A 21,697-nucleotide genomic window follows, 5' to 3' on the forward strand; every position below is an offset into this window, starting at 1 on the left:
GCAGAACACTGCTGCTCAGCTTTTTACACCTGGGGTGACCGTCTGTCCACTACCTACTCAGCCAGTGGTCACATTTCCATGCCTCTGCTCCTGCCAAGACCACTGACCACGGGGAGAGGGCCAACAGTCTGAGGCAGCACTGAACCTCCAGCCCAAGAGCTCAAGCAGCTCTAACCCTGAGGCAGACTCTTGGTTTCCACCACAAGGTCTGGGCCATCCTCCTAGACCCACCAGCTCTTCCCATTAAGTATGGAAGTTCTTCATTTACTCTAGGCAAGGCCGTCTGCTGCAACTACTCAACTCTGCCACTGCAGTGCCAAAGCAGCCATAAACGATAAACAGGCATGGCTGTGCCCCAAAACAATGTTTACAGAACAGGTGACAGATTATAGTTGGTCAAACTCCGATACAAATCCTTCCTTTCACAAAAGTGTAACATAAACGCTTCCCTTCAAAGACCTTACCTCTACTGCCCCCTGAAGGCCGACAAAAGGAAAAGCGTTGGTGCAGCAGTAGGTACCTCTTTCTGGGACTCTCACTCACCTTGGGCCATTTATCAGTGCCAACTTTTGTGTCATAGCGTGTTTTCCGACCTCTAGCGTCGGTAAATTCCAGATAATCATACCTGTGAAGGCATAACCTCTATTAGCTTCCTTCTCTCATTGTTGACCTGTTATCGCTTGGGGGTAAAAGAACATAGAGGTCTTACCTTTTTTCAGTTTCACACCTGTCATCAAATTCCACCTCAAAATAGGTTGCCCCTGGGCTAACAAAGACAGATGCCTCATGGCAATTATTTTCATAGTTGTGGGCAGATTCCTTAGTCCACGTATGTAACACCACAGGCTGTTCCTGTTGCCAGGTCTCAACATCCAGCTATGATAACAAATGAGCCGGGGGGAGAAAAGGTTCTATCACTCGACACCTATCCACACGCAGCAGACTGTTTCTCTATCAGTGCTCCAGGCAAAGGGGCTTTGACAGCCCTGCACAAACCAGCACACAGGCTCGAAGACATACCTGACGTTCCCATCTTCACAGACAGATCAACATACATCCATCACGCGGCAAAGCAGACGTGCATTTATGACACTACAAAAACTCTGTGACCAGCTTTTACCTTTTAACTACGACAGAACTACTTCTTACAAATCATTACCAGTGTGAATTCCCAGTGGAAAAAGTACTGAATGACTAAAGACCTCACATTCCTACTTGGGACACTGGCAAATCTGGATCCACTCTCCCTTCTTCTTCTACCCTCCTTCTTTTTTTTGGTGGGGGGGCCCGGGGGGGGTCTTTGCTTTTTTACCTATTAAATATAAATGCCTTTTCTACCGCCACAAAGTTGTTATGAAGCTCACACAAGACAGTGATTAAACGTTATGTATGCAAAATTAAGGGAGAAATGTCTTCTAAAGACAAAACCTTCTAATTTGCCTTTCAACATATATTTTCTCGGCCGGGAGCAGTGGCTCACTCCTGTAATCCCAGCACTTTGGGAGACCGAGGCGGGTGGATCACGAGGTCAGGAGATTGAGACCATCCTGGCTAACATGGTGAAACCCCGTCTTTACTAAAAATACAAAAAAAATTAGCTGGGCGAGGTGGCGGGTGCCTGTAGTCCCAGCTACTTGGGAGCCTGAGGCAGGAGAACGGCGTGAACCCGGGAGGCGGAGCTTGCAGTGAGCTGAGATTGCGCCACTGCATTCCAGAATGGGCGACACAGCAAGACTCCGTCTTAAATAAATAAATAAATAAATAAATAAACAAATAACAACATACATTTTCTCTTCTAGACTTCAATTTTTTCATTCACTTAAATGGTTTTCATGTAACTTCATAAACTATAAAATGATGAGACTCATCTCTACAGCTTTTCGTCTGTGTCTCCTTTCTAATGCTGACCAGGCCACATCAGCTTGGACTGGTATTTACCCTTGTTGGCAAGACCGCTGATAAAATCAAGGGAGCCTTCTAGAAGCTGCTCAGAGTGCCTATCTACAGTCCGCCGTCCACTTCACTAAGTGTGTCCCATCACTCCTGAGAGCAAATACAGGGCGGCTCAAGTGCCAACTCGAGTTACCTTCCTCAGTCCTCCTTCGGGGCCGCTACAGAGCTTCTTCAGGAGTTCTGTGAGGACACTGAACTCTCGCAAGAGCACGCAGTGTGGGATGTCTAAAGGGCAGAAGTCCAGCAGGAAGATAACCTAATGGAAGACGGACGAAGTGCTCAGCGTCCTCCTTAGGCTGGGCCTGGGGATGAAGATCCCCAACCCCTTTCCGGTTCACTACAAAGAGCTGCCAGTTTGTCTTACCAGTTGACGAGCTGCCATTGAAAACACTGAATTACATAATCTTTCTACTATGGTTTTTCCACTGTATTGTGACAAAAGGGATTCCAAAATCACTCTCATGCTTGCCAGAAACTGTCCCACATCTGCCAAAACAAAGAACATAATTAATATTTTATGCAGTAGAAATATCACATGCCTAGTTATCACCACGGACAAGAATAAAGAGGACTACAGACGCTGTGGAGGGGATTCCACAGCAAAGATCACAAGGCCATACAGTGTCATCCTAAAGCATTCCTCTGGGAGGAAGAAGCAGTGTGAATTTCAGTAAAAGACTACTTTTAAAGGGAGTTTTTTTTTGGTCTTTTGATGAAGTGGAGGAGCACTCGTAGAAGTGAAATTACATGCCTGACTAACCCAGCTGTCAGCCTCGCCTTTTCCTTCTGTTTACAATGAGCCCGTGCATTAGGTGGACCAATCTAACAGGCCAAGCTCTAGGTGGCAGGGCCCAATATAAGTGTTCTCGTCACAGCTGCTGGGACCAAGTTTGATGGTACTAAATTTTCCATGTATAATTTGTCAGCACCTGTTGGGTTTCATATAACTTTCTGTGAGTTTACAGAACATGAATCTAATTATTCTCAGTAATCAGCAAAGGTCACAGCAATGCTCATACACCTTAGATTTTTAAAATTCCAAGACTTTCATTTTTAGATGACTGATTAAAACAGGGATAGACTCTCCCGAAGAATGAGACGTCACGTAAGAGTGCTATATGACTGCAAAACCAGCGTTTAGGCTGTGAAATGATCTAATTCTACAATAAAAATACTTAGGCATACCATGCTCAGAGAGGAAACTGGACAAAAAGACATGCTGCTGAATTTTATTTTAATTAGACCAAACCAGTCCAAGAATCTGAATTGTAATGAAGAAAACCATATGCACACGCAATGCATGAGTTACTAAAGAAGAGAACATACTCAGAGTCAAAACCCAAACGCCATCTGTTTTCATGGATTTCATATTGAAACTCACATTTTTCAATAAGGTCCACGGCAAGATCTTTGGCTCCAGAGTCCGTGCTCTTCAGCTGCAGGTAGCACCAGGATAGCAGGCTGCCTTGGACGGACCAGAACAGGGAGAAGAGCACAGAGCCAACCTCCCCGGGGGCCCCACTGAGCATTAACAGCTCGCACTACAAGGGAGGAGACAAACAGAAAGCGTTCATGACAAAGCCATTCACAGAGCATAGCCAAGGGCATCCTCTAAAGCAGCAGCTGTCACCAGCAAAAACAAACTATAGCTAAGAAAACAGTCACGACACAGCTTTCAACCCAGCAGTGACCAAGAAAGATGGTATTATAAAAACTCCCCTCTTTCCCTCCAGCTTTTCAGAACCTTTACAAAGGTTTTTTATTCCACATGACATCTCCTTCTGCCACCTCAGGTACCTTACCCCACTGGGTATCTCTTCTTTCTCTTACATCTTAAAATCTCCTTTCTCTGGCTCCTTCCCTCAAGCCTTCAGTTAAACCGCTCCCACCTTAAAAAAATAATCATTCATGCCTCTATGGCTCTCTAACCATCACCTTTGTTCTCAAAAGTTTCTTTGAAGGGTTATCTGACCTCCAGACACGGAAGACTGTACACTATATGATTCCATTACAGGTAAAACCCAGGCGATACAGATGCGCCGTGTAGGAGTAAGTAGAAAGAAGAACAAGCAAATGGTGAACACAAACTTCAGGATGATGGTTATGTCTGGCAAGGGAGGAAGCCAGTGAGCCATGAAAAGGTATGTGGATGGAGAGAAATGGACTCAGAGATACTGGGAATGTCTAGTCCTTAAAAAAGACCCTTGCTGCACTGTTACAACTACCTGATTATATATTTGCTCCTCAAGACTGTGCTTTTCTTAAATCACTGTATCCCCTGTTCCTAGCACAGGGCCTAGCACACAGCAGGCATTCAGTGGATATTTGTTGAATTTGACAGATTCATGAGAAAAATTTCAGACTAGGTACACTTCTGATCACCTTTAATTTTTTTTTCCTAATTGAACCCTAACTCTTTAGTATAACTATAAATGTCTTTTACTGAAAGATAATTCAGGGAAACACATTAATAGCTGCATCTCTAGTAAGGAGGTTCAATGATATCTGTAACTTCTTTTGTACCACAGGTAAGTGAAAGAGAAGAAAAGGCACACATCTGATCTCCAAATGGTATACAATTATGCGAAATTCTCTTGGGCAAATGCTATCTCATTTCTCCATGTACATCTTAAAATGAATCTGGCCTATCTTCCCTAGTGGAAAGAGGACAAGGCTCTGAGTCAAACAGCCCTGGTTTCAGTCCTGACTCTAGCGCCTACCCACTCCTCACACGCGGGGCAGCCTCGATGCCTGTGAGAACCAGGGGAGAAGACTGAAGTTTTCTGCCCAACGGCACTGATGATGTAACTACAGAAGAAAGACTGCTGAGGGGGAGAACTTAGCTCAGGCTTCAGGGATCTGAGAAACAGGTAGAATGTGGACGAGCTCCAGAAGAAAGGGAAGGTATGGGAAATGTAGAAACAAGGACGGAGATTAGAATGAGCCATGGCTAACTGGGGCCGAGAACACATACTGATGAGCTGTAGACTGAAGCGAGTTTTTTAAGGAAGACTCAGAGATGGGCAGAAGAGTCTGGGAATAAGCCAGAAAGCAGAAGTAAGAGAAAATTAATGTGACAGCAAAAAGCAGAGCATAGTTTTTGATTAAAAACAAAGTTGAGGCTTATGAAGTCAATGTTACCCTAGATCTAAATTAATACTAGATCTAAACAGTGGTCAGTGTAACAGCAACCTTGGCACATGATAACCTACAAGCGACCTACAAGCACTCTGAGGTCCCCATCAGTGAACTGGGGGGGATACCTGCTGATGGCCCAGCACGCCAGGCAGCTGGGAATGAATGAAATCATGGCTCTAACAGCAACTCAAAACAGTAAGGCACCCGCAAAAATGTGAGAGATTTAAAGACACTAAGTTCAGTCAAAAGATACAAGTTATCAGCCCACAAAAGAAAAGCCACCTTCAAGTCCACATCATTAGACATCTCAAGGATGTGGTTTGGGCTAGTGCGCCACAAACTCTCCTCCAACTCTCTGGTTCCCACGTTGAGCCCAAAGAGGTAGTTTTTGGTCTCCTAGTACGGGGGTGCTATCACTTTAGAATCTCTCGGGGTGCTTAGAAAAATGCAGGTTCTTATGCCCTATCCCTAGAGATTTCTGAATCAGTAGTTTGGGGTGGGATCTAGAAATCTTTTTTCTGTCAAATATCCCAAGTGACTGATCCATCTGGAGCATAAACTACATTTTAAGAAAGAAAATCCCTTATATTTTTTAAAAAAAGGCAAATTTAAAAAATCATTAACACAGAAAAAAGATAATATACTTTCAGATTTGATTAGTCCACGAAATTGCTAAGAAATCTGAATTTCTTTTTTTGAGACAGAGTTTCGCTCTTGTTGCCCAGGCTGGAGTGCAATGGTGTGATCTAGACTCACCACAACCTCCACCTACCGGGTTCAAGCAGTTCTCCTGCCTAAGCCTCCCAAGTAGCTGGGATTACAGGCATGAGCCACCACGCCCAGCTAATTTTATATTTTTAGTAGAAAGGGAACTAATTTGTAATTAATTAAATTAGCCCAGCTAATTTTGTATTTTTGTATTTCTCCATGTTGGTCAGGCTGGTCTTGAACTCCCAACTTCAGGTGATCAGCCCGCCTTGGCCTCCCAAAGTGCTGGGATTACCGGCGTGAGACACTGTGATTGGCCCTGAATTTCTTTTTTAAAGTCCAAGTAGTCTTCCTGAAAATTCACACCACTAACACATAACTATGTTTTGGGCTCACTGACAACCACTACAAGGGGACTTGATACAAATCCATTCCTCTTTTTCCACAGTAAGCATCATCGAGCACTTCTGTGTTTTTATTGTTTGTTGACTACCAAGAACCGTAACACGCCTCACTCATTTGCAAGGGCTGGCTGGGAAACCTTTGTGATCTTTTGTAAGGGTCAAGTAACAAAGTACATTCATGCCAGGCACAGTGGCTCACACCTGTAATCTCAGCACTTTGGGAGGCCAAAGTGGGAGGATTTCTTGATCCCAGGAGTCCAAGACCAGCCTGGGCAACATAGAGAGACCTCGTCTCTACAGATAATTTAAAAATTAGCTAGGCATGGTGGCGTGTGCCTGTGGTCCCAGCTACTTGGGAGACTGAGGTGGGAGGATCGCTTGGCCTGGGAAGTGGAAGCTGCAGTGAGCTGTGATTGTGCCACGGCACCCCAGCCTGGGTGACAGAGCAAGACCCTATCTCAAAACAACACCAACAGAAAAAACCACAACAATGTACATTCATACTACAAAGAGGCAAAGGGGGACACAAGAGACTGCCACATCACATGCCCCCACAAGCATGAGACAAAGAAAATAGTGAGACAGCCATCGGATACCTCTCGAGCAGCAACAGACAGGAGAGTGTCCATGACCGCCAGGACTTCACTGATGTTCATCTTGGCCAGGTCGTTCTTCTCAGGTAAAAGCAGGAGGCCGCCTGGATCCTTGTCACTGAAAGGATACAAATTAGTCCTGACACCTGGCTTCAGGAGAAAGATTTTTATACTGTCTTAAAAGTTTCCAAAACAGAGCGCAGAAAGGTTTCAGTGTCAGTTCCATGGGACGGGAGGAGTTTGGGTCGGGAATACAGGCCGCGGACCCAGCTGGGGCTGTGCCGCTGTCCGTCCACATGTGCTTCCATTAGCACAGACTCACAAACCCTCCAGTCCTGGAAGAGATCCTGAGGCAGAAGGCTGATGAATAAATCACCTTGGCCACCAATATGAAATACAGCTCATCTCACGACTGCTAGCTTGAAAGTCCTGGCTAAACGTTCCTTGTGTCTTCATATGTTTTCACAGGACAGCCCCAGGCCCTTTCAGCATCCTTGCCACTTGATTCCGAGCACATTTAAACAGACAGTCCTCTAAGTCTGGCATCCATACCAGGTATAGTCTGACTTGCAGGCAGTCGCTCAGGATACTAGTTCCCTTCCTCCTTCAAGAGTCGATACCTCTAGTAATGAAGCCTACAGGTAGTAAAGCCTACCTCTAGTCACAAAGCTTCATACCAGTAACTGCAACAGGCAAAAATTTCGAAGCCCTCCCCTCCCAGCACGCTTCCTTCTGCAAACTATCACTCTGGGCATCTGTAGCTGGTTTTAACGTAGACACGAATACAGGACCCTACGTTCCTTTGGCTTCAGTTTTTGTTGTTAAATATCACTCAGAAACTGAAGTGTTCAAAAAGACCCTCAATGGGCTCAATTTGAAATTGTCTTAAACCGGATGGGAACTGGATTGGGCTGTCAACAAGATTATTAGTTTACTACTATTTGGGTCGCCCACAGAAACTCGGCTTTCTAACTGGGTGGAAGGAAGTACTACTCCGAAGGTACATAAAAGGGCGAGCTCAAGAAAACAACTTTGCAAAGATTTGAGTTATCTGACAATTAAAAAGAACGACCAACTTACCTAAAATACGTGCACAGTGAACGGAAAGTGAGCTGCAGGGACTGCTTGTGCTCCTGCTCGGTGACATTCTTCTAGAAAACCAGAAAGTGTACATTCAGAAAATCTAGTCCATGATATTCCAGAGACCTAGAGCAGCAATGAAACATCACCACCCCACTGTTCCCAAGTATGAGGAATGCCAGGCCAGTCAACTGCCTCACGGCACCCCACTAAAACCTGCTCAAGTGTTAAGATGGAGAGAACCAACCATCTAAACACAAGGTGGTAGGTGCACTTGGCTCACTGCCAAAGTCAACAGGAGGTTCAAGATTCCTGCTTAGGGAATAGACTTTTTTTTTTTTTTTTTGGAGACAGAATTTCGCTCTTGTTGCCCGGGCTGGAGTGCAGTGGCATGATCTCAGCTCACTGCAACTTCTGCCTTCCGGCTTCAAGCAATTCTCCTGCCTCAGCCTCCCAAGCATCTAGGATTACAGGAGCCCACTACCACGCCTGGCTAATTTTTGTATTTTCAGTAGAGATGGGGTTTCGCTATGTGGGCCAAGCTGGTCTCGAACTCCTGACCTCAGGTGATCCACCCACCTCTGCCTCCCAAAGTGCTGGGATTACAGGCATGAGCCACCACGCCTGGCTGATAGATACTTTTTGCCATTGGACATGCCATCCCAAGAGCAATCACATCTCTTAAGGGTATGGTATCAGAAGATATTGAGGAAGTGCCTGATGGAAAGAGAATTGCTTAGCACTATATAAAAGGTTGGCAGTGCTATTTAACTTCTCAGCATGAGAAGACACTAATGTCATTCAAAAAGTCGTATGTCCTGTTTCTATTTTCTGTGTAGGACACGTGCTAGGAAATTACTCATTTGCTCAGCTACCTGGTAAATTCTCACACCAAACAAGTAGGATAGAGACCCACCCACAGTCCAGTGGGTCAGGTCAGCTGATGCTTCAAAGGTTATGCAACTCACAATGTGAGAAGTGATTCCTCAAGCTGGCATGTAAATTTTATATACAGCTGGAATTACACAAACAAATACACTCCCTCTTCTCTGAAACCTTCCTCAATCACTCAGCCTCAACATGATTCTCCTCTTGCATATGGAATCAGTTTTTCCTTGTGGCAGGTGTCCCCAGTTAGACTGCAGCCCTTTGCCATCAGGGACCACATTTTATGCTTCTTTTGTTCGTTCCCTTATTTCTTTGCTTTTTTTTTTTTTTTTTTTTTTTTGAGACGGAATCTCACTCTGTTGCCCAGGCTGAAGTGCAGTGGTGTGATCTCAGCTCACCACAACCTCCACCTCCTGGGTTCAAGCGATTCTCCTGCTTCAACCTCCCGAGCCGCTAGGACTACAGGCGTGTGCCACCATGCCCGGCTTCCCTCCCTTATTTCTATAGGCCTTTGTGCATCCCACAGACCACTTTTCTTATGTTTGCTCACTGGTTGCCACATTAGAAGTGCCTTTTTAAAATGCTATATCTAGTTTCCTTTGTAAAATTCTTTTAAATAATTATATTAGTTGTTTGACTACACAGACAAAAAGTAATCTATAATTATATCAAAACAAATAAATATTTTATTCTTTCTATTAACACTTCTTTCCCTTGTCCTATAGCACTAGCTAGGCCCTCAAAGAGAAGCAATGAGAGTGAGCATCCTTGTCTCATTCCGCATTTTGAAAGGAATGCTTCCAGTGATCCACCATCAAATACACTGCTTATTGTAGGTTTTGGATACATGCCCTCTACCAGATTAAAGGAGTCTCCTTCTATTTTGAGTTTGCTCATGAAACCATATTGTTTCACTGTTCTAATCATCAGAATTTAATCTTACTAAAAAATGTTTGGGCCGGGTACGGTGGCTCATGCCTGTAATCCCAGCACTTTGGGAGGCCGAAGCAGGCGGATCACAAGGTCAGGAGTTCAAGACCAGTCTGGCCAAGATGGTGAAACCCCGTCTCTACTAAAAATACGAAAAATTAGCTGGGCGCGGTGGCAGGTGCCTGTAATCCCAGCTACTTGGGAGGCTGAGGCAGGAGAATTGCTTGAACTTGGAGGGCGGAGCCTGCAGTGAGCTGAGATCACGCCACTGCACTCCAGCCTGGGCGACAGAGTAAGACTCCATCGCAAAAAAAAAAAAAAAAAAAAATTTTTTCTGCATTTAGTGATATGTTTTTTTTCCCCTCTCTGATTTCATTTATAGATTTTCTACTGCTGAACCATCACTGTATTTCCAGCATAAATCCAACTTGGCCATAATTTTGTTTATATGTTGTTGGACTGGTAAAATTATATTTCATTGGGGTTCCTGTAATTTTGCTTTCTCGTACGCATTTCTCTATTTTATCCCCTTGGTATACTCACATTTCCCTACGTTTTACCATCATTGTAACACAGGAACCTCTGAAGTTCCCCTACCTAGGTGTTTTTGATATGGCCTAGAGAGAAAAATGTTTGTTTTGTTTTACATTTTTTTCATGTATCATACTTATTTTCATATACAAATACTTTCTACAGAATTAAAACCCTGGATCTTTGTATAGGATATTCCATTTGGTAATACAGAGCTTATAGATACTAAAGGCATTTTTCACTTTGAGTACTAATGTCTGAGGAACACGAAGAAGTGGTCTAGGAGAGTGACAAGAACCATTTGAGGAATAATACTTGGTGATACGGGCCAGGCGAGTGGCTCACGCCTGTAATCCCAGCACTTTGGGAGGCTGAGGTGGGTGGATCGCTTGAGCCTTGGGCTTCAAGACCAGCCTGGGCAATATGGTAAAACCCATCTCTACAAAAAATACTAAAATCAGCCAGGCGTTGTGGCATGCACCGGTAGTCCCAACTACTTGGGAGGCTGAGGTGGGAGGACTGCTTGAGTCCGAGAGGTAGAGAACACAGTAAGCTGCGAATGCACCACCGCACTCCAGCCTGACCAACAGAACAAGAACCTATCTAAAAAACAATCACACAAAAAAACTTGGTGGTACTAGTTTTACAGATACATACTGAAGTATTTATGAATAAAATGTCAGTAAGTTACTTTGAAATAATAATGGCCAGTGGGGAAAGGAGGAAAGCGGGGGTGAGATAAAACAAGATAAAACTGTAGATAAAACAAGATTAGCGAGAGTTTATGACTGTTGAAGCTAGGTGACAGGTACATTTGGGGGACAGGGGTATTCACTATGCTATTTAGTTGGCTTTGGTATTTGTTTTGAATTTGCCTATAATACAAAGTTAAAATGTTGAAAAGAAAGGATGGTTGTAGGCAAGTCACAAAGATGAAGGAGACTACACTGTCACTTTGTGAGACATCAGATCATGAAACACAGATTGGGAATATGTGTCATCCCACTCTGAGTGCCATGTCCTTAGATATCTGTCCCACACAAAGCTCTGCATAGAATATTAACAAACATCTGGGACGTTGCAATAGACAATATATTCAGAGATAACAAAGCCTAGCAAATTTCATCCTCACAGACTTCAGAAATTGAATCCAGACTTTTAGTAATAATTACCATCATGGTGAAGAGATGGTTCCGCCGGGTCTGTCGATTAGGAAAGAAGATGGCAGCGCCATTGAGAAGGGTATTCCTGACTTCTTGTTTTAGTATCTCCATGGGCACAGAGTCTCCATCCACCCTGTCTACCACTGATAAAATGAACAATGGCATCAGCTTTCATATATTCCATCTATACGCTTATACATCTGCTATAACTAGCCTATAAATTCACTACTCTCCATTTTGTACTGAATACCAGAGTGAAGAAGTATTTCTGTACAGGCCAGGTGGTACAAAAAATTGCTTTTTATTTGCTTACATTTAACTAAAACAAAGACCATATGTATCAGTTTCTATGTCATTACTTCCCTGTCCTTTTAAGACACAACTTGGCAAAGCCTTAAGTGTAACTTCAGATGGCCACATGTTTCACTCCCCCTCAATCTATCAGTCTCATCTCAGTGACTTAGCTGAAGTTAAGGCTCAATAGTACGACAGGAATGACTCTCAACATAACACAGCTATAGATCTGAAACCAGGAGGAAGAGAAGTCAGTTGAGGAAGGAATAAATCCTGAACTCAAACTAGTAACTCAGCATCAGAGGAAAGACTCGTTTCCCACAGCAGCAATCCCTTTCTGGGGGATTCCCACAGCAACAATCCCGCTGTGGGGGATTCCCACAGTAGCAATCACTTTCTGGCTCGCATCATCATAGGACACCCCTCTTCTCTATCGCAAGAGGCCCTCCAGGCTACCCACACAGGCTTGCATTAAAGAAAAAACCCAAATCCCTACCATCACACAAGTGTGTGTAGAGCTCCTTGGCAGCCTCCACTCCTTTAGGGCTCTGGATTGGAGGTTTCTCCTCCTCAGAAGCAGCCAGTACATCTCCCTGCAGTACAGAGAAGCAGCTCTGGAGGAGCTGCAGAAGCAGGGTTTGGGCAGAGATGCATTCTTCCCTCGGGCTACAGAAAGACAAAAAACATCAGAGAGCAAAAGGGCAAGTTGCATTTACTCTCCAAAGCCATATAGCTGTACAAAGGACTTTCCTCTGGGCGTCAGGCTCGGTGAAAATAATGCCAACTGAGAGGAAGAAGGGTGGACCAGAAAGAACACTACTAGACATCTGGAAACAGATCCCATCTGACTCTGCCCACTGTGGGGAAAGAAGTTCATTTCTTTTTTTCTTTTTTTTTGAGACCGAGTCTTGCTCTGTCTCCCAGGCTGAGATCATGCAGTGGCGATCTCAGCTCACCGTAACTCAGCCTCCCAGGTTCAAGTGATTCTTCTGCCTCAGCCTCCCAAGTAGCTGGGACTACAGGTGCCCACCACCACGCCCAGCTAATTTTTGTATTTTTAGTAGAGATGGGGTTTCAGCATATTGGCCAGGCTGGTGTCAAACTCCTGACCTTGTGATCCACCCACCTCGGCCTCCCAAAGTGCTAGGATTATAGGCGTGAGCTACTGAGCCCGGCCAGGAAGTTCATTTCTGATCCTACTTTTTCATCTGTAAAATGAGGACAGTACTGTAATACTCGACCTGCTTACTATTGCCTAAATATTTTATAGAAATCTGAGGTGTTATTTTCAATAATAACCATATCTTTTAAATCGAACCATAAGCACTGGCAGGAAGTAAAAAAAAATTAGGAAAAACAAATCATCCACTTAGAATAGTAAAACTCAGTGTTTTCAGTTTACGTGATTATCACCTTATAACAAATTCTGACCTACTTTTGCTTTAATTTACTGTAAAAATTCCAGAAGATCTGCAAATCAAGACCCGTGAAGTCCAGAAAAGATTTGTATTTTAAGCCACTTTCCTTCTGCTGCACCTAAAAATAAAGATCAGAATAAATAAAACTGAAAAATGCATTTAGAGAAATACTGTGATGCCTCATTTACTTCTCGTTGTAAAGGGATGAGGTGGCTCTACATGAGTGACACTTTCATACTGCTGATGCTTACTCTTTACTATGAAAAGGTTTGCCAACAACTATTTTTGGTTTGAAACTTTCTAAAATATATGTGTGTGTTATATGTACGTATGTATGTAAGTGTATATATACACACAACCACCCCCCCGCAGACACACACGTCACATGTATCCATGAACACTCCTGACTTCCTAACCCAGCACATAAGCCAATCTCTCCTGGATGATTACTGTCCAGGACTGTACGACAATATACTGATGCCCTCCACACGTGTGGGCTGAAAGCTATCAACCCTTCGATAAGCATGTCTGTTATTTCCAGGCATCTCCCTCTCATTTGCTCTTTTCCACTGACATAGGAGGTCTGAATAACAAAGACCAAACAAACCTTATATGAACTGAGTCACCAGCCTCTGAATGTGCCCTGAAGCAGAATGGGGCTCAAGAGCGGACACCGCTGTACACTACACATGCGAGGGCCCCCTCCACTGAACTCCCGAGGCTATGGTGATGGCTTTAAGAATCCTCCTTTGAGTGAGTTGTCACTGTGTTATATTACTGACTGTAAGAGTCAGTATCAAAAAAAGTCAGAAATCGAAAAATCATTTTGATTCGAAATCCTGCCATTATTTTCGTATTTTCAGTAAATAATGAGAATTCACCTAGACTTCAGTTATAATTCTTCTAGGACTTAAAGAAGATGCAAATCCCATGAACTTGTTCTGTTTGTTTCCCCATGGCAGCCACTGCCAGGGCTCTTGAAGATGTGTCTGTAGGTCTACTCCGGGAGAAGCCACACTGATGGCCACAGGCCACTTCACTGACTCATGCCATGAGTGCCAACAGCTCACTTTCCTCAGCTTTTAATGTCCCTGCAGCAGTACAATGTCTGTCCTATTGGCTTCCGCAGGGCCAGGTTTTATCAGTTGGTGCTCATTTCTCTGAATACTGTCATTCACTTTTCCTAAAGGAATGCAGTCTACCACTGAGGAAGCCCTACCAGGTCATGGGCGAGCTGCTGGGTAAACTGAAGGGTCCTGAGGAGCAGCGTGGCCCCACACACACTCTCCTCTGTGTCCTTTCTGCAGTGCGCACAGGTGACACTCTGTTCTGCTTCTGCTCTTGCAGGCCGGAGGTAGCCACTGATGCTCAAGCCTTGCACTCCCAAGCGCTCTGCTGACTCCTGACGGGTGCAGAGGAACTTCACCATCAGATACTGGACAGGAAAAGAGAGATTTCAGAAGAAGAACTCAGAATCCCTGAATACTGATGAAGAGGGGAAAAGGCCTTTACGGGAAGGTCTTCCTACGATTTTTCTAATTTCTTAGGAAACACTACGCTCAGCACTAAGGACACAAAATCTAAGTCCAGCATTTACAGTATGTAGGAAAAAAAGACAATACAAATGTTGAATAAAGTCACGTTTGGGTAGATTACAGTAAGGAAAATTGCATCATTACTCCCTCTTAGAGGCAAAAACAGGAAGAGAGGATGAATAAAAGTAGGTTTGCTCTGTGGCAGTCATTTTGAAACAGAAATCAGATATATGACGATGACAATCAATGCCCTCCACCTCAAAGCCCCCAATGATGCATGCAACCCCTCTGCTAGAAACCCAGGAAAACAGTCCTGTCCACTCAAATCTACGGCCATTTTCCAAACCCAACTTTCATGCAAACTACCTGCTTCTTACAGTGAGAGCTCGTTGTTAAGGGCCTTTCAGAACACACTACTCAACTGCATAAATATTTACCAAGCACCTACTATTACGTGCCCTTAAGAGAGTTCCTAATTCTCTTATTCAAGCCTGAGATTTACATCCAAGGTTTAGAAAAAAATTAAGTAGCCAAATAATGACTGGTCCTTTCTACAGCAACACATCTCTCTTAAGTTGATGTCTGTGTTCTCACTATTCTCTCAGCCCAAGATGCCCTCCTCCACACGTTGTAGCCTGGCTAAAGATGACAACTTAATCAGTCGCCAACATTTGGCATCACACCACCTTTCCTGAGAAGCTTTCAAGTTAAATATTTTTCCCCTGGGTGCCAACAGCCCTCTGTTTCTCCCTTTATCATAGCTCATAGCGCACTGTCTTACACATCTGTCTCTCCAATAGAGTATGAACTCCCTGAAGGTAGATTCGCCTCTGGGGTTCCAGCATTGGCACAGGGCTGATACATAATCACCACTCAAAAAACACAGAATAAAAGCAGGGGAGTGGGCAAACAACTCACTAATGCTTACTTTGGCAACTCTGCACTGTTGCAGCTTGACATCTGCTTCATCCCATTCTTCTTCCAGTTCAAACCAGCCAATAGGATCATCCTCTCCAAGGTCATCAGATGAGCAACCAATCCTGTAAAGACAAGAGTATTCACAAAACATTTTCTTATTCTGAAATTTCTCAAGGGTCTAATAAATAAGGTATCACCTAAGTGGCACGTAACTTGTATCTGTAGCCCGTCAGTGAACAACCGAGAGCTGAGTATGGTACCTGGTACCCTGTGAACACATAAGACAGTTGGTAGTATTGCCTTTCCATTGCTCAGTCTCCTTCTCTATGAACTGGGAACTAAGGAGAAAGTCTGCTTCTCCAAATAACTGGCTCATCTGAAGGATGCGAGAGGAAGTCAGGCCTCTTGGATGAGACACTCAGGAATAAGGCACGATGCAACAGCTGGCATGTGCTTCTGGAAGGTGCCAGAAAAGAGGTAGGCTTGGTTTTCTTTCCCGAGGTCTGGCTAACATGTTTACGACCATGTAAAGGTCTGGGCCACTTGCAATGGCTGATGGGTAAAAGTTTGAAGGCTTTCAGATCCTGGAGCTAAAAAAAAGAAAAACCCCAGCCTTCGTAGGCCTCAGTATTCTTGTCTGTTTCTTAAGAAGTCCTTTCAGAAAAACATTCTAGCCTTAAGGCTGAAGAGATACAACTATAGGCCACTTCTTTTTAAAAGCTGAATACTTAAATGCTATTCCTTTTTCAGGAATTAAGTAACTAAGAAGTGCCGGGCACGATGGCTCACACCTGTAAGCACTTTAGGAAGTTGAGGCGAGTGAATCACTTGAGGTCAGGAGTTTGAGACCAGCCTGGTAAACACGGTGAACCCCGTCTCTACTAAAAACACAAAAAACTAGCTAGGCGTGGTGGTACACACCTGTAATCTCAGCTACTTGGGAGGCTGAGGCAGGGGAATCACTTGAACCCGGGAGGCAGAGGTTTCAGTGAGCTGAGATCATGCCATTGCACTCCAGCCTGGGTGACAGAGCAAGACTCCATCTCAAAAAAATATATGAATAAGGCCGGGCATGGTGGCTCACACCTGTAACCCCAGTACTTTGGGAGGCCTAGGCAGGCAGATCACCTGAAGTCAGGAATTCGAGACCAGCCTGACCAACATGAAGAAACCCCGTCTCTACTAACAATACAAAATTAGCCAGGCGTGGTGGCGCACGCTTGTAATCCCAGCCACACGGGAGGCTGAGGCAGGGGAATCACATGAACCCAGGAGGCGGAGGGTACGGTGAGCCAAGATCGCACCACTGCACTCCAGCCTGGATAACAAGAGCGAAACTCCGCCTCAAAAAAAAAAAAAAAAAAAAAAAAAAATATATATATATATAAATAAATAAGAAGGAGAAAAAGAACAGTTTTTTCCAAGTAACATTCCTAAAACTTTCCACTATTCAGTCTGTGATGTAGCCACCAAGCTGGTGACACGTCAGTATTCTATGTGGGTAAAACTACCAAAAAGAGGGAATTATGGCAAGAAGACAATCCAGAGGAGGTTCGGTAACAGACAGAAAAAATGTCCCTTCTTTTTTTTTTTCTTTTTGAGATGGCATCTCGCTCTGTCACCCAGGCTGGAGGGCAGTGGCACAATCTTGGCTCACTGCAACCTCCACCTCCCAGGTTCAAAAGATTCTCCTGCCTCAGCTTCACAAGTAGCTGGGATTACAGGCGCCCGCCACCACACCCAGCTAATTTTTTTGTATTTTCAGTAGAGATGGGGTTTCACCATCTTGGCCAGGCTGGTTTCTGACCTCAAGTCCTGACCTCAAATGATCCACCCGCCTCGGCCTTCCAAAGTGCTAGGATTACAGGTGTGAGCCACCGTGCCCGGCAGAATGTCCCTTCTTAATGTAAGTCTTTCTTGGCATAAACCTTTCATGATACAGTTAACCCTAATGGGAAATGGTATTCTCTTAACCCAAAACCATATTAATGAGTTCATCAATATCATAAGCTTGAAGATTTTTTAATCTACTCTTTGCAAGTTGTCAAGGAAATCCTTGAGATGCAGAAAGCTGACAGGGTGCCAGAGAACAGAGAGAAGCAGTCTTGTCCCCTACGCTGCACTACACAGTAGGCAAGATGGGAGAGAGCTGAATACTAGTCCTCTTACGTATGCACAGCACCAACTGCTGACCCTGGAGCACGCTGACTGACCAACGCCTAACCAAGGGGATATGACCAAAAAAAAGGCAAAAAGAAAATGCATGCACATTAACATTTTGATTTCCAAACTGGAGAGGGACTGGTGAATACGTAGGCCAACAAAATCAGGATTTAAGAGTCATTCAGGCTGGAATCAGTAGCTAAAATCATTAAGAGAGAGGCAAATAGGCCTGTATTTAGGTTAAAAAAAAATCATCCTGTGTAATAACTATGCAAATTTCCTCATTACAGTATCTTTAGCACCTAGCATCAAGCCTGGCCCATAGTAGACCTTGTTTAACAGCAGGTTTAGGGGAAATGACCTATTTTACTTTGTCCCGAGAGTAGGACACGGCTGCTTAAAACCCAGTGTCATCTCTAGCTATTATTTAAAAAGAAAAGCAGTGTTTACAAAGGCATCCACATGTAATGGAACGGAGATTTCAGGAGTGAAGGACATTTGTTCGAATCCATTAGAGGGCTGAAATGAAGGCCACGGAAGAGACATTACAAATGTGCATTTCAACTGAACAACTTCTGGTTCCTGAAGTGCCTGATACGTGGTGAGTTTTCCATCAACAGTATTGTAGACAGTTTGATCGAGCCTTTGTCAGGAATGCTGCTAAAGGAATTGCAGCAAGAAGAGCGACTCATTCTGGATCCTTACGATTTCAAGTATGGTCCAGAGACAGGTAGCATCAGAATCCCCTGAGAGCCTGTTAGAAATCTAAGTCTCAGACCCCACCCAGAGCTCCTAACTCAGAATGTGCATTTTCACAAATTCCCTGGCTGATGGGTATGCACACTGAAGTTCAAGTGGCACTGCGATGGATGGTATTTAAAGACTTCTATTAACACCAGCAATCCATTATCCACGAAATAATGTAAGCAAGTTCAGGGTTTCAGCTCCTTGAGTTTTTTTTTTTTTTTCTTTCTTGTTTTAGCTCCTTGAATTTTAACTCACTAATAGCAATAAGGGAGGTAACCTTCTCCAAGGGGGCACCAGTGGCTACATCCAACAGATTCATTTTTAGACTTTATCTTCTGACTTCTGGGTAACATCTGACACCACCGCCCATTCCCTCAAACATTATTTTCCCTCGGCTTTGTGAGGACACAGCTTTCCTTCACGAGGCCCTGGCTTTCCTGCTGCTTGTCTGGCTGAGTTTTCCTTGTTGCCCCTTAAAGCCTGGTGTGTCTCTTGTTGACCTAAGTTCTCTTCTCTTCCCAGTTCACACACTCTTGCAGAATGATCTCTTCCATTTCTACATTCATTCTATCTATCTATCTATCTATCTATCTATCTATCTATCTATCTATCTATCTATCTATCTATCTATCTTTAAGGCAGGATCTCACTGTCACCCAGGCAGGAGTGCAGTGGCGTGAAGATAGTTCACTGCAGCCTCAACCTCCAGGGCTCAAGGGATCCTCCCGCCTCAGCCTTCCAAGTAACTGGGACTACAGGCACGCGATACCATGCCTAGCTAATTTTTATGTTTTTTTTTAGAGACGGGGTCTCACTATGTTGCCCAGGCTGGTCTCAATCCCCTGGGCTCAAAATCCACCTACCTTGGCCTACCAAAATGCTGGCATTACATGCATAAGCCACCGCACTTGGCCTATTTCTACATTTTAAATTCTTGTTTAAATGCCTCTCACATCTGTACCTTCAGCACAAACTCCTCTTCCTGGCTCCTGACCTGTTTATCCAATTGGCTACCGAACACCTCAAAGATTTCTTAGAACTTCAAATTCAACAGAACAAAATCTGAGCTCATCGTCTTCCCCACAGACCTGTTTTTCCCCACCTGCTCAAGCCAAAAGCCACGATTCACTGCTGATGAAGCTTTTTTCCCTCTCCTGCTCTACGTTCAGTCAATCACCAGGTCCTGTCACTTCTCCCTTCTAAGTGGTCTCTCGGTCCACATCTCTCCACTGCTGCTGCTGCTGCTCTAGCAGGGGTCACCCACATCTCTGGCTTCCTAGGTAATAAGTGACAACCTCCTCCCAGCCCAGCTGCCTCCAGACTTGCTCTCTTCCAGTCCTCACTACACACAACATGATCCTGAGCAGTGCTTCTACAACACGCAGTTGAACCCCTCACTTTTCCGGAAATGCCTCAACACATTCCCCCGACATGCCCCCTCACACAACGCTTTCAGGATAGAGAAACAGAGACAAAGCCCTGAATGCCCTGCCCCTTCCCAGCTCTCCAGCTGCTTCTCTCATCACCCTCCCTCCAACTATCCCTCAGCAACGCGGGACCTGCCCCTTCCTTCAATGTGCCATGCTTCACCTCTGGACCCATGAAGCTGCCCTCTCTGCTTAGGACATTCTCCTTCCAGTGGCCGATCAACTCCAACTCATCCTTCATAAACAGCATAACAACACTTGCTCTAGAAAGATGTCTCTGATCAGGAGAGCCGCTCTGCCCTGTGTCCCCACAGCGCCTTTTCTCCCCTACAGAACATTCATAACACTGTTGATACTGCAAGTTTTCTTACTTGTCTTCTGAGCTAAACAGTAAGCTATACAAAGCAAGAACTATGCCAATTTCCTCATTACAGTATCTTTAGCACCTAGCATCAGGCCTGGCACATAGTAGGTACTTAATAAACATGTTTGTGAAAAGCAGGAATGGGAGAAGGGGGGTTGGGGAACGGCTACAGATCGCAGGCTGTCCACAATTCAGGCACAGATGGATCATTACCCAGCCATTGTGAAGATGTGTGCTCCTGGTCACAAAAGAGACTGAGTAACAGACTACGAACAAATTAACATACATATCTTCAGATATGCTGCTAGAAAGCAATGAATGCTTAAGGACACTGAGATAGATTACTGGCACTTTTTCTATAAAGACAAAAAAGCATAGTTCACTAATGAGCATGAATACATTCTTATTAACTACAAAGACTTTTGTTCTGTAGATCTTTGTTCTACAAAGATTTTTTACCTTCTTACCTGCTTTTTACAAATTGCCTGAGCTCCTGAAGCTTCCATTTGTCATATTTTTCAAACCTTTTGAAGTGTTCTTCTGCACAAAATTTATCAGAAGATGAGTTATAGGCAAATACCAACCCACACTGGGCACCAATGCCACCACGTCGAACCTGGAAACAGAGATTAGGACGAAGTCTATCAAAGAGGCAAAAGTTCTGTGGCCGTTTTGTTTCCAGCATGGTTAAATTCAAACAGGTTAAAGCAAAACAAGACCAATGAACAAAATTTCAAATATATTAAGCCCTGAAAAAATGCAAAAGCTGTTTCCCAGGAAATGTTCCTTAACTTTCTCAATCCTTATATTCTCACCATTTCAAAGACTTTACAATCTATCCATCTTTGTGTCCCTGCCCTCTGCTACAGGCCTGACACAGAATAAATAATCATTAAATGTTCAATGAAAAACCAATGACATGGTCAGCCATAGGTCTGATTTAAAAAAAAAAAAAAAAAGCAAAACACCAACGATGTGGACTTCTGAAATGTAATAAAAGGTAATATTCAATAATACCTAATTGTACATGGAAAAATAACTAAAACAGAATAACTGGATTGTTTATAACACAAAGACTAAATGCCTGAGGGGATGGATAGCTCATCCTCATTCTCTGTATGATTATTTCACTTTGAAAGCCTGAATCAAAACATCTCACGTACCCCACAAATATATATACCCACTATGTACCCACAAAAATTAAAAACAAAACAAAAGTAGTAACATTGCTTAAAGAAGGTATCACGAGAATTACCATAATTCTTATCTGTGTAACTTGGAAGGAAGATTCAGTTCCGGTAGAAAAAATAGTGCTGGCTCTGGTTTTTCCAGTCTCTGTAAGAAAACCTGAAAAAAGGAAAAACTCAAGTTAGGGAACTAACGCATTTTTATAGCCCTGAGAACTAAGATTAACAAAAACAAACCATATCCTTTGAGGCGGCG

At 43.9% G+C, this 21,697-nt stretch overlaps 1 protein-coding gene across 1 annotated transcript in view; it reads right to left on the reverse strand.

Annotated features, from left to right (window-relative positions):
• ZZEF1 (zinc finger, ZZ-type with EF-hand domain 1) overlaps positions 1–21,697 on the reverse strand; it is a 188,471-nt gene that overhangs the window by 80,352 nt on the left and 86,422 nt on the right. Inside the window, exons 15-28 of the mRNA XM_011980457.1 lie at positions 21,510–21,601; positions 20,722–20,870; positions 15,564–15,675; positions 14,320–14,535; positions 13,118–13,218; positions 12,179–12,348; positions 11,398–11,531; positions 7,877–7,944; positions 6,800–6,914; positions 3,335–3,494; positions 2,318–2,439; positions 2,087–2,209; positions 710–876; positions 544–625 (exon numbers count right to left, since the gene is read on the reverse strand). Coding sequence (XP_011835847.1) covers positions 544–625; positions 710–876; positions 2,087–2,209; positions 2,318–2,439; positions 3,335–3,494; positions 6,800–6,914; positions 7,877–7,944; positions 11,398–11,531; positions 12,179–12,348; positions 13,118–13,218; positions 14,320–14,535; positions 15,564–15,675; positions 20,722–20,870; positions 21,510–21,601 — 1,811 coding nt within the window. The remainder of the gene's footprint in view (positions 1–543; positions 626–709; positions 877–2,086; positions 2,210–2,317; positions 2,440–3,334; positions 3,495–6,799; positions 6,915–7,876; positions 7,945–11,397; positions 11,532–12,178; positions 12,349–13,117; positions 13,219–14,319; positions 14,536–15,563; positions 15,676–20,721; positions 20,871–21,509; positions 21,602–21,697) is intronic.

This window comes from Mandrillus leucophaeus, unplaced genomic scaffold (assembly GCF_000951045.1).
Source record: "Mandrillus leucophaeus isolate KB7577 unplaced genomic scaffold, Mleu.le_1.0 Scaffold212, whole genome shotgun sequence".
Taxonomy (NCBI): Eukaryota; Metazoa; Chordata; class Mammalia; order Primates; family Cercopithecidae; genus Mandrillus; species Mandrillus leucophaeus.